The sequence below is a fragment of the Thalassophryne amazonica genome, chromosome 23 (genome assembly GCF_902500255.1).
Source record: "Thalassophryne amazonica chromosome 23, fThaAma1.1, whole genome shotgun sequence".
In the NCBI taxonomy this organism is placed as follows: domain Eukaryota; kingdom Metazoa; phylum Chordata; class Actinopteri; order Batrachoidiformes; family Batrachoididae; genus Thalassophryne; species Thalassophryne amazonica.
Window position 1 is genome coordinate 13,660,888 of NC_047125.1, and position 15,555 is coordinate 13,676,442.

General features: G+C 40.3%; 2 protein-coding genes across 4 annotated transcripts; both read right to left on the reverse strand.

Annotated features, from left to right (window-relative positions):
* Positions 1-391: 391 nt before the first annotated feature.
* gps2 (G protein pathway suppressor 2) lies at positions 392-7,065 on the reverse strand. 3 transcript variants are annotated; one of them, XM_034164190.1, is made up of 11 exons: positions 6,922-7,065; positions 6,382-6,499; positions 4,839-4,948; positions 4,456-4,571; positions 4,279-4,379; positions 3,985-4,139; positions 3,231-3,402; positions 3,045-3,128; positions 2,881-2,957; positions 681-776; positions 392-547 (listed from the first exon to the last, which is right to left on the reverse strand). In XM_034164190.1, the coding sequence occupies exons 2-11, from the start codon at positions 6,473-6,475 to the stop codon at positions 452-454; spliced, it is 1,101 nt and encodes a 366-aa protein (XP_034020081.1). In that variant the 5' UTR covers positions 6,476-6,499; positions 6,922-7,065; the 3' UTR covers positions 392-451. The 3 variants fall into 3 exon arrangements, with proteins under 3 accessions (XP_034020081.1, XP_034020082.1, XP_034020080.1); XM_034164191.1 differs by having other exon boundaries at positions 4,279-4,358; positions 4,459-4,571; positions 6,806-6,969; XM_034164189.1 differs by having other exon boundaries at positions 6,806-6,969.
* Positions 7,066-10,591: 3,526 nt separating this feature from the next.
* gabarapa (GABA(A) receptor-associated protein a) lies at positions 10,592-14,194 on the reverse strand. Its single transcript, XM_034164478.1, has 4 exons — positions 13,968-14,194; positions 11,793-11,871; positions 11,586-11,704; positions 10,592-11,459 (listed from the first exon to the last, which is right to left on the reverse strand). The coding sequence occupies exons 1-4, from the start codon at positions 14,055-14,057 to the stop codon at positions 11,379-11,381; spliced, it is 369 nt and encodes a 122-aa protein (XP_034020369.1). The 5' UTR covers positions 14,058-14,194; the 3' UTR covers positions 10,592-11,378.
* Between the last annotated feature and the right edge of the window lie 1,361 nt (positions 14,195-15,555).

Genomic DNA, 15,555 nt, shown 5'->3' on the forward strand with positions numbered 1-15,555 from the left:
CAGGGTTGCTGTCTGTTACATCTGCTTATGACTGAATTAAATACAGTACGTGCGCCACCATAGCAAATCAAACATTCTGGCTTTGGAAAAGATGAAAATATTGAGGCATACTGTATAATCCTGACAACTCCTGTCCACAATTCATTTCAATTAGGCGCCAGCTCATTAACAGTCTATAAGCACTTTCCTTGAAATGCAAGCCCATTTGCATTGTTAGATTGATTCAGTTTTTTAGTATTTCAGGTGAACATCCTCTATGGTGACAATTTTTGTTCATGCAATTTTTTTTATTCAAAATTTTTGTGCATAATTGTGCAATGTAGTTACAGAAAACCGTGGGGGCGGGCACCTGTTAACACAACTTTAAAATTGTGGAATTATCCCATTTTCCTCTTCAGTCAACCTCAGCTCCTCTGGGATAATGACAGCTGTGTGGAGCTTGTTAGGGTTTTTATTTGCCGTGGTGATAGAACCGCTGCCCGCTCTGGGTGTGTGGGAGAAAGCTGTGGCGGGAAGGCGCGCCCTGGGAAGAGCTCTGGAATGGAGCCTGGAAACGGTGAAAAACAAACTTTACTTTTTTTGAACCCAGTGAAGAAGTACAAGAACAGAAAATTGTGATGACAGCATGAGGGCAAGGAAAAAAAAAAAAACCTTGTGCAACAGAACTTTGAGGGCTTCACCTTTGCAGTGGGAATCTGGACCGCCATGGACTGTGTTGGGAGCATGCCTGGAGCAGAAGCATGGAGTGCCTGTGGATGCATGGGCCTCAAAGCGCCCTGAGATATATAAATTATTATTGTCGGAAGCTGAATGACAAATCTAATCTGATGTGTGAAACTTCTGCGTTCAGAGTGACTACGAGGTCTGTCAATAAAGCAACGGTCCTTTTTATTTTTTTCAAAAACTATATGGATTTCATTCATGTGTTTTTACGTCAGACATGCTTGAACCCTCGTGCGCATGCGTGAGTTTTTCCACGCCTGTCGGTGACGTCACTCGCCTGTGAGCACTCCTTGTGGGAGGAGTCGTCCAGCCCCTCGTTGGAATTCCTTTGAGAAGTTGCTGAGAGACTGGCACTTTGTTTGATCAAAATTTTTTCTAAACCTGTGAGACACATCGAAGTGGACACGGTTCGAAAAATTAAGCTGGTTTTCAGTGAAAATTTTAACGGCTGATGAGAGATTTTGAGGTAATTCTGTCGCTTTAAGGACTTCCCACGGTGCGAGACGTCGCTCAGCGCTCTCAGCCGCCGTTGTCAGCCTGTTCAAGCTGAAAACCTCCACATTTCAGGTTCTATTGATCCAGGACGTCGTGAGAGAACAGAGAAGTTTCAGAAGAAGTCGGTTTCAGCATTTTATCCGGATATTCCACTGTTAAAGGAGATTTTTTTAATGAAAGACGTGCGGACGGGTCCGCGCGTCGGCACGTCTAAATTTTGTCATAAGGGTTTGATAGCAAAAAGTTCAGAACCATTGGCATTTTTTAGGCATTTATCAGCAGATATATTGATATTGTAACTTTATTAAAAAAATCCATACCAGTATCAACTCCTGAAAAAAATTCGCATCAGGCATTGATGAGTGGTTGATTCCACTTTAAAAATTGTGCAAAGTGGACTTGCCTCCCCCTCACATGTGTATTCATGTTAATGCTGTGCCCACGTGTATGTTTGTACTTGGTGCTACATTATAAATACGTACAGGTTGTTGTGGCCCTCTGTGCAGATGAATTGTAGGCTGCACTTTATTTTACAGCTCGAGTGCAGCGATTGAGCAACCTGTATATTCTTTTTGTTAGTGCCAGTTCAGTTTCCTGCTCTTTGAGCTGCCCGCTGTAAAATAAAGCGCTCTGAAGAAAGAACACAAATTGAGGTTGATGTGCGGCGTTTCCTCTGGAGAGGCTGTTTTAAATCTTTTTCCTTTATAATTGTGTTTCAGGGGCAAACGGGACGCACTGGACCTGGGGAAAAGGAGGGGGATATTGCCTCATCAGTCTTTTTTTTTTTTTTTTTATAAATACTTTCGCTGTTTGTTACACCCTTGTTTGGGTTCATATAGGACTTGAATCAATTGGAGAAGCCAAACACTCAACTTTTTTGCCGACGTGGTGCGGCGGCACAGGAAAAACACCTCCGTGTTGATAACCATTTGTAAAATCCAGGCGGCTTTTGATGGCTTTCAGTGGAGTATATGAGAAATTGTTTAACAGCAAGACATGTTCCAACTTGTCCTTAAGGCTTTCAACGGAGGTGTTTTTCCTGTGGCGGAGCGTCGCGTGAGCCGACGCGCGGAGCCGTCCGCACGTCTTTCATTAAAAAAAATCTCCTTTAACAGTGGAATATCCGGATAAAATGCTGAAACCGACTTCTTCTGAAACTTCTGTTCTCTCACGACGTCCTGGATCAATAGAACCTGAAATGTGGAGGTTTTCAGCTTGAACAGGCTGACGACGGCGCCTGAGAGCGCTGAGCGACGTCTCGCACCGTGGGAAGTCCTTAAAGCGACAGAATCACCTCAAAATCTCTCATCAGCCGTTAAAATTTTCACTGAAAACCAGCTTAATTTTTCGAACCGTGTCCACTTCGATGTGTCTCACAGGTTTAGAAAAAATTTTGATCAAACAATGCGCCAGTCTCAGCAACTTCTCAGACAAAGGAATTCCGACGAGGGGCTGGACGACTCCTCCCACAAGGAGTGCTCACAGGCGAATGACGTCACTGACAGGCGTGGAAAAACTCACCCATGTGCACGAGGGTTCAAGCATGTCTGACGTAAAAACATATGAATGAAATCCATATAGTTTTTGAAAAAAATAAAAAGGACCGTTACTTTATTGACAGCCCTCGTACATTTTGAAATTCACAAATTCTAAAGGTCTTACTGCATCAGTAAAGCCTGACTGTTGGTTGGCGTGTTCCAGCTGCTTCTGCAGAGGGATTCCGGCACCAGGGATGTATCCTGCAAGAGAAACACAAAGAATGCTCATAAAAGCAGGGTTTCCGGCTGTGAATAAAAGTCCAGTAACAGCAGGAGGAGAAAACCGACCAGGCTGGGAGGTGAAGTGACTGTGGACGGGGTATCCAGGCTGCTGGTGGGGGAGGTACTGCATGGCCTGAAATGCAGACGCACCTGAGGGAGAAAATGGAACTTCATTCATTTCAAGCAACACATCCTGTTTCTCACAGAGCAACAATGACATTTCCAGTGTATTAAAGTAGTAACACTGCACACCTCTGATCTGAGAGCTGCTTGCAAAGCTGACTGGTACAGAAGGTCCAGGGGCGTAGCTGGAGGGATGCTGGCTCTGGGCTACCCCATAGGGCTCGTGTACCCCCTGACCTCCACTAAACTGTCCGTGCTCAGATGATCCTGAGCTAAACCCAGGCGCCTGATAGTGACGTCCCTAAAGGAAAAGCAGTAAAAGTACTCGTATTTTAATCATTAGACAATTCTCAACTGTGGAGCTTAACTGGGCCAACAGTCAACGTTGAACAACAAAAATGTAATATTTGTGTTCCAGCACTGTTCAGCTTTGAAACCAATGGCTGAAATTGCATTAAAATTAGATTACAGACAGCCAGGCTGGCCACTCTTTGGAAACACTTCCACATATGGATGTGGGTCACACTGAAAATGGCTTTGGAGTGTAATTGATTTCCTTGTACCTGCGGTTACATAGAGGGGAAAAAATTTAGCATAACTGAAAAAAACCCCACACCCTTGAGGATCAAAATTAGGGGTGGGGTGTACATGTATTCCAGATTCCATTGGTTGCAAAATTATGACTTCAAGGATTTTTTGGGGGGATAATACTTTTTTGTGTCAGCTCATAAAATGCTAGTTGTGTTGACCCAGTTGATCTGTAAATGGCAAAATCTTCATATTTCATTCTCAACTTCAATGTGTATATATTTGCATTTTTCTTTTCTTTGTGATATGGACCGTGGCGGCCAGCTGTTGAGTTTGCATGAAATGACCCACACACCCGTAAATCCCCCTCGGTCTCTGTGGAGAGAGATGGTGAGATTTGGTATCTCGAGTGAAATCTTCCTGAATTCACTGGAAGCACAGTGGTGGGGAACAGCTGTTTGCTACGTTCGCCAAGCAGTGCGCCGGGTCGACTGTGGCTGACCGGACTGCCTGCAAGATGTAAAAAAAAAAAAAAAAAAAAAAGAAAAGAAAAAAAAAGCAAATCAGCTGACTTCAAAATAACGTTAAAATGGTGGCAACATGAAAACGCTAACGTCGCCTCAGCCGTTGGAAGACAAACCATCCTCACCTTGAATGCTGAGGAGGTGCTGTCCGGCATGCATGGGCAGACTGGGCTGGTAGCTGGCTGAGGTCAAACTGGTGATGTCACTAAAGAGGAAATACCAACAACACTTTCATAAAAAAAACAAAAAAAAAAACGAACGCAAGTACTGATAAATGGAGTGAAACATGAAGGAAACCAGACCACCTTTGCTCCTTTCTGCGTCGTTTCTCCTCTTCATGAAGCACTTTCTTCAGCTGTAAGAAGAGCTGGTGTTTCTCTTCCTGGAGGCCCTGGAGTTTCTCCCCCATCTTCATTACCTAAACGTGAACATGATGAAACACGTGTTCAACATCAACGAAAAAGGCACATTCCTAAATAATGCTTCATAAAAGCAGTACAACTTTGTGACAGTGTATTTATAACAAATTGCGGTACAAAAACTGCATGTATTTGTCCCAACATGAGAAAGATAACCCCCCAAGCAAAAAAAAAAAGTATTACAACACTATTGTCTGCATTCCAATAAGCAGCTGCCATAAACTAGCAGCTGAACGACGGAGCAGTGTTTTGTTCCATTTTCTAACCTGTTCTTTGGTTTCTTCCAAAGACATCCTCTCTTCTATTTCTTTTGTCCTCTTCCTCTCCTCCTCTTCTTTCATCTTCTGCTCCATCATCTTGTCCACTTCCTCCTCCTCTGAAATACAACAACACTTGAGTTGCAGAAAATGTTTTTAAGAATATTTTTGTTTAAGGAAAATAAATCTTTCATTAATATTAACCGTAACATCTGTAATGATTGTTCGTATATAACAGAAGATGGCGGAATGATTTGTTTGTGTTGTTAACTATCATACCCCACCAAGGGTAACTAACCTTGTACTCTGCCCTGATCGGGAGTAAACAGGGGTTTCAATAGCTAGCACCAGCCGTGACAATTGTAAGGCTACTTCACAAAATGTGATGTTAATTTGAGTGATCTGGAATATAGTAGCTACAATTCACATAGAGTTGAAAGAGTCCAGGACTCAATTATCTCAACTCCAACTAAATTATAAGGGGAGGTGATGGTCTAGTGGTTAAGGCATTGGGCTTGAGACGAGAAGATCCTTGGTTCAAATCAAAATGGTTCAAATCAAAATCACTAACAGCGAAGCAAGGTCTTTAATCCCCTATTGCTCCCAGTGTGTAGTGAGCACCTTGTATGACAGCACCCTCACATCAGGGTGAATGTGAGGCATTAAAGTGCTTTGAGCAGAAAAGCACTGTTTAAGACAGGGTCAGAAGAACTCAAGTTACTTCCACTGTCATATAAGCAGAAAATTAATGTGCATAAAAGGGGACTGGAATGTGGCAAAAGAAAATTATAGCTCATGTAATTGCACAGACCCAGAGAGTGATGGCACCAGATTCTCTTCCAATCCCCTTAATCTGAAAAATCATGTTTCCAGAGAATTGATCCAGTCTGGAATAATCTGTGTCTTGAAAAATCAGTCCACCAGTTCCTTATCATTTCCTTATTGGAAATGTCCATAAATGTTTTTACAAATTTTGACCCAACTGACTGCTATTCTTGGGTCTCTTTTTTTAAAATCAACGTTCTCACTGCTTAGTTGTTTAATTAATCTATTATTATTCTATCTTCTCAAGTCTAAATTTGCTACAGCCTTCTTTAGACTGCACAACAGGTGCTATGCACATATTTTTCTGTCATTCACTAGTTAGGTGCTAATTTATTGTCCTTGCCTATGTGACATTTCTGTGTGATCTTACATATAGTTCATTCATGTGCCTAATATTTTAACTGCTGTGACATTTAATGATATTACTGTATTTTATTACCAGTGACCATGCTTAATAAAGTAAGGTGATTAGATGACTAATCAACATGTTGCTCAACAAAATGACCTGTCAACTACTTTGCAAAATGATTAACAGTTTAAATAATAATAATTATATATATACATATACACACACACACACACATATATACTGGGAATCAAATACCGTTTTCTGCTTACTGGTCTATACCACAAAAATACATTTTATGTATTCACCTTAAGGGTTAAAGTAACTACATTAAAACACGACAGTAGAAAGTGCTTTGTAAAGTAAGGTCCGTGAACGCACCTTGCCTCTTGCGCTCCCTCTCTCTCATGATGTGTTTGTGGAGGGCTCTGGCCATCGCGTTGGACAGCTTGGGTCTCTCCAGCAAGGCAGGCATGGTGACAGGAAGCGGAGGGGCCAGCTGGTGTGGAGGAACAACAAACAAACAAAAACTATGCTGTGCATGTGCCGCAAACGCAACATAAGTGACACAGGCCTAGCAGGCTAGGCTAAAATCTGACTTCAGCGCCCGTGAACTGTTAATATTTAGCACCATTATCCGTGGATGCTACACAGTGTAAGATGCTTAGAACTACCCAATAACTCTAATCCAGGAATTCGTATTCTGTACTACGTCAGTTGTCGTGAATTAACAATAGCCTAGCTGTTTAGCATTATGCACTTACGTTTTCTCGTTACTTGAATGATAAAATGCGAAATATCTTACTTTTGTTGCTTTTTCAGTCGGTTAATGAGAATCCAAACACCTCAGGGTTTATATTTGACACGGTCTTGTTAGACAATCGAAACCTGTTAAGGAAAGGGAGTAAAAAACAAACACACCTAAAAATTTTCCGTCCGGGTGACAACAAATTGCTTTTCCGGTGCTTTTCTTCTTCTTCTGTTGAAATTATTGGCGGTCTGCAAACCGACACGGTGCATTACCGCCACCAACTGTTTGGGTGTGGAGTATTATGGAGCAGAATTCCTCCGGTAACACGTGCTCAACATTCTCCCCTTCTGCTGCATCTCAAACACTGACCGGTTTCATGTTTTCCAGTGATGTTGAGAGTATGATTTAAGCCTATATGACCTAGTCGTGTGACTGCTTCTTCTTCCCTGTCTCGCTGATACAACATGTCCCTGAATTTTATCTAATAACCAGCCCTTATTTCCTGCTTTGTTCATTTCCATCTTGATGATTGTTTTGACTTCAGATTTACTGAGTGGAATGTTGATCTGTATTTCTGATTTCAGAGCTACTTTTGCCAGCTGATCTACTGGTTTGTTGGCCTCAATTTCAGAATGAGATGGAACCCACATGAGACATACTGAAATATTCTGTTGTTGTAGGTTAAATAAGTTTGGAAGAATTTCATTGATCAGGTCTGGCCCACAAACAGATTTGCCATTTGAAATGCTGATGAATGCTGCCATTGATTCCGAACGAATGACATGGTGACTGAACTTCACCTCCTCTACCCACCACAGTAGAAGCAAAATTGGTAGTAGTTTCACAGAAAAGACAGCTAAATGATCTGGCTGTCTTTTTATGACTGACTTATGAAATTGGGGAATGTAAAGCGTTGCTCCTGTCATTGGTGTGACTGGATCTTTAGATCCATCTGTAAATATTTGAATCATATCCATTTATATAATGGCTGAGTGGATCCTTGTCATTTGATTGTTTTTTTTGTATGTCACGTGACATGGATTATTCATCCCATTTGTGTTGCGCTGCATTTAGCGTGCACATTTGGTTCCATATATTTTATTCCATTGCACGCTGTGAACCCCGCCCATGCACACTTGTGGGGGCGGGGTGCTAAACATGGCAGAGTTTGTATTGCTGATGGACTACAATTTGAACGAGCTAATTGACGGTGCTAATTCTTCCAACACACACACACACAAAAATCCACCACACGTAAATTGTCTGGAGACATGAAGAGCTGTTAGGATAAAGAGAATTTTTTTTAATGTTTTTTGGGGGGTTTTTTTTGTAATTACACAGTCAGCGCATGGATTACATCGTCAGGATTATTTATAAACTGCCTAACTTTTTCCAAGTTGACTGAGAGAACAATTTTGGACTTCTATGGGTTGCCGCGGGGTCACGTCACTTCCGGCGAAGTACTTCCACAAAAAAAAAAAAAAGTTCGGGCTGAAATCAGTTGGTTTTGTTTTGTCTGTGACTTGCTTCAAACAGTCAGTTGACAGGACAGCGTTCATTGCCTGAAACGATGAAATTTACACACCAAGCTGACCTGAAACGAACCATTGTAGATTAAATTGACTTTATTGACGAGTTCTTTTCATCTGCCAGAAATGGCCACCAGAGGGCGCTCGGTGTAAAGTCCACGGCAACCCATTTAAAGTTCGTGTTGAACTGTTGACGTCATAGCACCAGTAATGACCATCAAAACGTAAGTCCCTTTTCTGTTGTTTATAAATTAATAAAATATCAAACGACAAGGATCTACTTTAGCCGTTATATAAACACTCGCGTTTCTCAGTGCGCATGCGCGGAGAGCTCGCTAACACTTCCGGTTCATAGATCAATGCACACAAACTCGTTGCCTCACACTGGTAGTAAGAAGATAGACCTCCAGTGTTTGTAAACAAAGTAGCTATGTAAGTAGCTTATCGGACTGCTACATTGCCGTGCAAGACCTGTTTTTTGTTGTGAAAGTATGTAATTTCTCATGCTCGTCTTAGAACAACTGTTGTATATATTTATGTTTAATGTTGATAATTATGTCACGGTCCCCCCCCCCCCCCCCCATGTATCAGCTTTTCACTTATGCAACATACTAGGTTAAACGTAGCTTTCTTCTCATTTTAATGCGTATATCTAAAAGAAACAGACAAGAGAAATTCAAGGATGTTTTATTTTCAAAACACAGAGTGTTTGTAACATTTGTAAAATTGTGTCATGGAAATAAGAAGCTTCTTTCGCCTTCAGACTAGAGAGGTCTAAATTTTTTACAATCTTGTTTTTTTTGGGGGGGGTGACCACAAATGTAAGGTTGATTTAAAGAAAAGGGTTGGGTTGAACCATAGCCAGGTGCGACTTGTTTATCCCTTGAGGTTCGAGTTGACTATGAAAAAGAAAACCTGAAAGGTTTAAGAAAAGTCTAATCCACAAATGATGACATGAACATTTGATGCGCCGTGCCAAACTGCACATCCCTCCTCCCAGCTCAGGTATTGATCAACAAACTGCTACTGATGTTGCAAAGGTGAGAAAAATTGCAAATGCCAGGATTCACATGTAACAGGGTTAGTGGGAGGATGAAATGATTTGCCATATTAAAAAACACTGTGCCAATTACTCGTGTTCTAGTTCTGGATGACACTGTGTTAGTTTGTGCAACACTTGGCAGTTTGCTGTCCCCACTTGTGTGTTGAGCGTTTACACACTGTAATAAATAACAATTGACAACATATGTTACAAAAAACTGAGCACTGTACACTAAAGCTCAAAACTCCTCCACTCTCCCAGTCACTGATAAACTGCTTGGACAAAGAAACTGCTGTAATCATTCCCGTTTCCACAAGCAGACTTGTCCGTAATTTTCCGCCATGATCCTGGGAATGCGCAGTGTTTATATGCGTTTACCTTTGAACTTACCCATCAGCCACTGCGGCACTGAAACTCAAAACAGGTGTATTCGGTAACGCTGGAATGTACCATTTAACATTGAACTTGCTTGAGTTGTGAGGTGACCAAGGTGTGCAGAAAGTTTAAGAAATTCTACCCCCAGTGACCATAATCGGTATCTAATTTCACAACATAAATTAGTAGTAGTCAGGAAAGTGACTTTGGCCTTTTCCACCAATGAGAAAGTGCTTTGCTGTGGTTTGTGCACCAGATTTTGAAAGCCCTTTGACCAAAAATAAAGTGACTCTTAACCAGAAATGTCCTTGGTTCTGCCCCCAAACTGGTGGAATAGTTTGATAGATGGCACAGATATTTACCTCAAACAGCACCAGTTCAACAACCTGTTCCCTGTTGGTGGAAAAGGCCAACTGCTCTATCAAGTTTCACCTAGACACATGAAGTCTGTCACTTGCACGTCAAGCACACGGACACATGACATTGAGTAGTAGGCTACCTAGGTGTTCCCTGCCTTCTGTGACGAGTTTCATAGTTCATATCAAAACTTCACCATGAAAATATGTAAAAACTAGTGTACCAAGTGCCCTGTGGGTTACTGGGTCAATTAAAACCAAAGGCAGAATGGCCATTTTCAGCATAAAAATGGCCCCTATTTCCAAATGAATTAATCTACAAATATGATTTTTAGACAGGAATGTCCCATAGGCTTTTGTCAAATTAGAAAAAAGTATTCAGTTTTTGAGATATCGCAATAAATAGACGCCGCCGCCAACTACGACGGAGGCTGTGCCACGACATAGGGTTAGTGGCCTACCAGCTGGTAACCCAACCAATGAACTTGAAGTCCATTAACAAATCCTCATGTAGAAACACTTTCAATAAAGCCAAGTACAGCTTGTCATTACAGTTTATTATGTACGGTCATGAGTGGAAAGAGCGAGTAATGCAGCTGTATACAGAGTTCAAATCTTCCTTTAAAAAAAGAAAAAAACAAAAACAAAGAGAAGATGCACTCAGCTTTACAATACCTTTACAAATTCGGCCATCTAAAATTAACAATAACAATCATAGTAGCAATCCAACATAATAGTCCTATAACCACAGAAAGCAGAGGATGATTGATTAGTCTGAATTCTATTATACTCAAAAATGGTTCAGAGGTGAGGCTACAAACCTAAATTGTAATTCCCAAACAGTGAAATTTAATGAGGGAGAGGAAAAAAAAAGCTCAATCTTTAACTGGCCATGTCAGATGTTCCTGGGAAAATAACTGCTTCAAAACAGTTATATCTCATCCTTTTTAAGACAAACTGAACTGTCAGTCAGAGCGGATTTGAACATATACTCGCATATGATGCCTCGCTTCCCTTTTCTCTGCAGTAACAAAAGTTACAGCCTCATTCTAAAGTCATTCCATGATTCATTCTCAGGTGCGTCAGCCAGACGTGATGGTTTACGACCCTACAAACAACTGGTTGAGTAGCGTCTAATACAATTCAGACTGTTGACTAATAAAGATGTATGGGTGGCAGGGGGTATATGAGGGGTGAAAGTGCATTTGACTTCTTTTATTCTGAGAACTCTAGACTGCTGCACTGGATTTAATATTTAAATGAACGTATGTTGTCTCAGAAAAGTGGAGAGTGGCTCGGGAAGGGGGATGGGGGGTATTGTGGGATCAGATTTCCCTTTGGCTGTTCCCGTACACGCTCTCGTCGCTGTAGGCAATGTAGAGGAAAAAGTCCTCTTCATGATGCTCCTGAGGATCACAAGGATGGCAATGTCAAAACAGGAAGTTAATTACATTTTTAAAAAGAAACTTAAAAATAAATAAATAAATAAAAATCCCCTGACAGGGGTCACTGACAAATACCACAAGACTTGCCTGGTATAACTGTCCCATGGTGGCTGAAGTGGGTGGAATGACATTGTTTACAAAGAAGAAGAGAGCATCTTCAGCTCGCAAGTGGATTCGTTTTCGGATGAGGAAGTAAAACTGGCCCACTGACAAACACAAGAAATGACTCACTGTCAGATGTTACCGGTCTAGTGCAAAAATACAATTCAATTTCAAAGTGTTCATTCAAATTACCTGTCAAATCAGAGGGGACAAGATATTTCTTCTTGTCCAGATCTCCTATTCTGGCTTTGGGGGCTTTCTCCACAATTACCTAAAAAGGACAAACAGCTGTGTAAAATGTCAAGTAGAAATTAATATAAATTCTGTAGCGCTGACTAAAAAGTACAGTCATAGTCCCAATTATCAGCCCCTGTTAAGCACAGAACAAGATGTCCAATGCTTTTTGACATCCATTTATGTTTGGAACCCACTTATTCCAGTTAAGGGTTGGGGCTGGAGCGTATCACAAGTAGCATATGAACAACAAATAATTCTTTCATACAATTAAATAAAAAAAGTGCAAACAAAGTGTGTGTGTGAGATCCTTATTGGCACCCTTTAATGGTGTTGTAAAATAATCACTTTTCCAGCCAGTTTTCTGAAGACAAGCAAGGGGACTGATACATGATAATTTCCAAGTCACTGACTACATCAGCAGATCAGACATTATGCTGATCAAACATGCTGTAAATAAGTTAAAAGAATTAAAAGCTCAGATTTAGCAGAGGATTAGATGGGCATATTTTGCTCATTGTCTTCAGTGTAAAAATAGGCTTTATGCATACAATACAGATGCACAAATGTATAATTATTATTGTAAAGAAACCCTTAGTAAAGAAAAAAGTTATAGACCCATGTCTGACATATGGAAAGAGAGTATTTACTTAATTTAAAAATAAACAAGTATGCTTTTGATCAACTTATTTTTTCCCCAGTTACTGGGCCGAGAAAAGTTTTTGTTTTGGTCCAGTTATGCTTCAAAATCTCTTCCAGAGGACTGGTTTTATGACAAGAATGTGTAAACATCTTGATCACGGGATTCTTGCATTAACAGTTTAAAGACCTACAGACACCCCGCCCCGATACAGTATAAGATCTCTGAATGTACACCTTCTACTTGAGCATTGTTCTATCATTAAGCTATGAGACGGTTATAATAATGACATAAATCTTAAGTACAGGAGAGCACATCCTGAAAACAAGATAAGTAATGAGATGTAAAATGTTGGCTAATGATTACTTTTGTAATTTATTCATTTTATGGATTAACCAACTGATGTATTTTTTTTTAATATGGTGATTACATTTTGGAGTCAATGGTTTATTTTGTCCATAAAATGTCAGCAAATACTGAGAAATGTTCATGTGTGCTTCCCAAAGCTCTGGATGACATCCTCAAATGTCTTGCTTTGTCCACAACCTAAAGTTACTCAGTTTTCCTGTCAGAGATAAGTAACAAAACCAGGAAATATTCACATTTAAGAAGCTGAAATCAAGAGAATTTGGACTCAAAATGATTGATTTATCAATCAAGTCATACTCAACTAATCATTGGAACTCAAATGGAGATGCAAAGTATATACACCTCTGCCAAATAACAGAAATCTGAATTATATTAACACCATCAGATGCTGGTAATGTCAGAAACTGAAAGCAAAACTTGCACACTTATCCAAGTCCAGGTTTATCCGATTAAAAAGAGAATCAGATCACATCTGCCCTTTTCTACTGGTTGGTAAAAACAGTTGAGATGTAGCATTAGCATTTAGCAAAATCGACATATGAAGACTGTAAATATCTAGATTTTTTTTTGACATGGCATATTTTGAGAAACCAGATTTAATAACGAGGGTAGAAAAATCTATTGCAGTTTTCCATTTTTTCAGTTTACAAAAGTCTTCCATAATAACTTGATTTGCTGACAGTTCTGATGTAGGATTAGTTATTCTGGAATACCAAAGTAACTCGAAGTAAACAAGCCTGTTTGTTGACTAAAAGGTGCGCACCCTACAGTTGTATAATGTTTATACGCGATTTTTATGCCTTTAACGCTACTCTGACTTTCCCTGTTATGCCACCTGTATGTGTGAAGGAAACGGTAAACATGAAATTATTTCAAAATGTCATTTTAGAAGAAACAGATTCGATGACCACACAGCTGGCCTGTTCACTGCGACTCCCTCTTCTTCCTCCATTTGCGTTAGCCAGCAGAAAAACGTGTATCGTATAGTAAACCTAAAGACAATATAATTTTAAACGCAAACAATACTTAATGGAATTAGGGTTTAAATTTGTTAAATAGGTGTCACTGTCAGGTAGTTGGTTAGCTAGCCCAAGGGCGCTAACGAGCTAATATTAGCTACTTACAGGGACCCTATCCGGATACTTCTTCCTTATTTTCTCGCCTTCGGACCGTCTCTTCTCAAAAGGATGCTCTTCTTTGTAGAGGAACTTCATGGTGAAAACGAGATGACAGAAGCCGAATCTGTCAGCCAGGAACGTACGATCTGATTTATACACAGGGCGCCGTAAATCGCTGACACACAAACGAGGCTAACTAGCATTAGCTTGCTACATCTGTTTTCCTAGTGCGACTGTCGCGGAGGGATACAATAACAATATGACGTAACGAGTGCACGAGTCAAGCGATTTCATACCATGTTATCTCCGAACATGGAGTGTTATATAAAGTAAACACTTGTAATCGGAGTAAATATTTTCTAAGGATTTAAGCCGTACGATCTCAAATGTAGTGGAACTACTTTATTTTGAGCAACAGCAGATAAGCGGAAGGATAAGGTAGTGATGCGTCTCCTGCCCTTGTCATATGACCGAGGCCCAAAAACATCCGCAAAGCGTGAATAATCTGGTTTATAGTTTCAGTTTCTACTACGATCAAGCAGACCCCCCCAAAAAAGGCACTCCTGAAGTTTTAGTGAGCAAGACGAGGCTATACTTTCAGATAAAAGTATTATTTAAATATCAAAATAATAATAATAATAATGAGTGGTATCCAACTCTTGGCCCGGGGGCCATGCTAGACCCCGATGTTTTGAATTTCTCTTTCATTATGAAGTCTACTTATTTTTTATTTGTCAAACAACTTTAATTAATGCTAAAAGTCTATAAGCTTACCTTGATTAAATTTCAACTGCATTCTCATTGCACAGAAGCAAAATTCTAATACCCACTGTACAAATACTTACATCACCTTGCAAAATATGGCACCTGCCCAGTTTTTCTCAAGCCAGAGAAATGCTTGTGAACAGTGAGTGGAGTGCATTAACCTGTTTACTTTGTGCAGGGAAAAGGTGACTGACCTGACCATTGCACAGTGATTCAATGTGCTTTCTCCTGTGACACCTCCATGCTATGAATCATCGCTTATGACTCTGCAAGGGGTGACCATCAGAAAGTTCTCAAATTTTAATCAGGAAACACAAATTCAATGTAATTTCAAAGCAACAAATTTTTCACAAGGCCCAGAAAGTGTAGCAGTAACTCCTAGGACACATTTGCTTCCCCTACCTTTAGACAAGTGTAAATATTCTGATAACTGATTCAGTTAATTGTTGAACCAGTTTTATAGTCACTCTGGAAAATTCTGGAAAATGCCACAAAGTCAAACCTGGCAACATTCTTGACCATCTCCTCTTGGTCAACAATAAATTCAGGAATGGGACTAGAATAGGAAAAACGATCACAAAAACAATCGTGAACGTCAAGGTGTGATCAGCACAGCTCCTTAAAAATTAAGCGTCCCCACCCCCTAGTGGCCTGTTGTGGTAACGCACAGCCTTGCCCATTCAAGCCAAAGACACAAGGATTAAAAAACTGCACAAATTCTATGTTATGCATCATTTCACAGATTTAATCATGTCTTATTATAAGTGTCAAGTATGGGTGAGACAGTTTTTGCTCTCTAAGTTTAGCACAGATAAAGTTTGATTAAATG

What these genes read in the sequence shown, in the direction of transcription:
- gabarapa (XM_034164478.1), bottom strand. Translation starts at nt 14,057, where the DNA reads ATGAAGTTCCTCTACAAAGAAGAGCATCCTTTTGAGAAGAGACGGTCC. An exon ending in AGTATCCGGATAGGGTCCCT is followed by an intron (nt 11,872 to 13,967) that starts GTAAGTAGCTAA and finishes TGTCCTTTTTAG; the next exon opens with GTAATTGTGGAGAAAGCCCC. An exon ending in TGTCCCCTCTGATTTGACAG is followed by an intron (nt 11,705 to 11,792) that starts GTAATTTGAATG and finishes TGTGTTTGTCAG; the next exon opens with TGGGCCAGTTTTACTTCCTC.
- gps2 (XM_034164190.1), bottom strand. Translation starts at nt 6,475, where the DNA reads ATGCCTGCCTTGCTGGAGAGACCCAAGCTGTCCAACGCGATGGCCAGA. An exon ending in GAGGGAGCGCAAGAGGCAAG is followed by an intron (nt 4,949 to 6,381) that starts GTGCGTTCACGG and finishes GTTGTATTTCAG; the next exon opens with AGGAGGAGGAAGTGGACAAG. An exon ending in AAGCAGCTCTCAGATCAGAG is followed by an intron (nt 3,129 to 3,230) that starts GTGTGCAGTGTT and finishes TTTCTCCCTCAG; the next exon opens with GTGCGTCTGCATTTCAGGCC.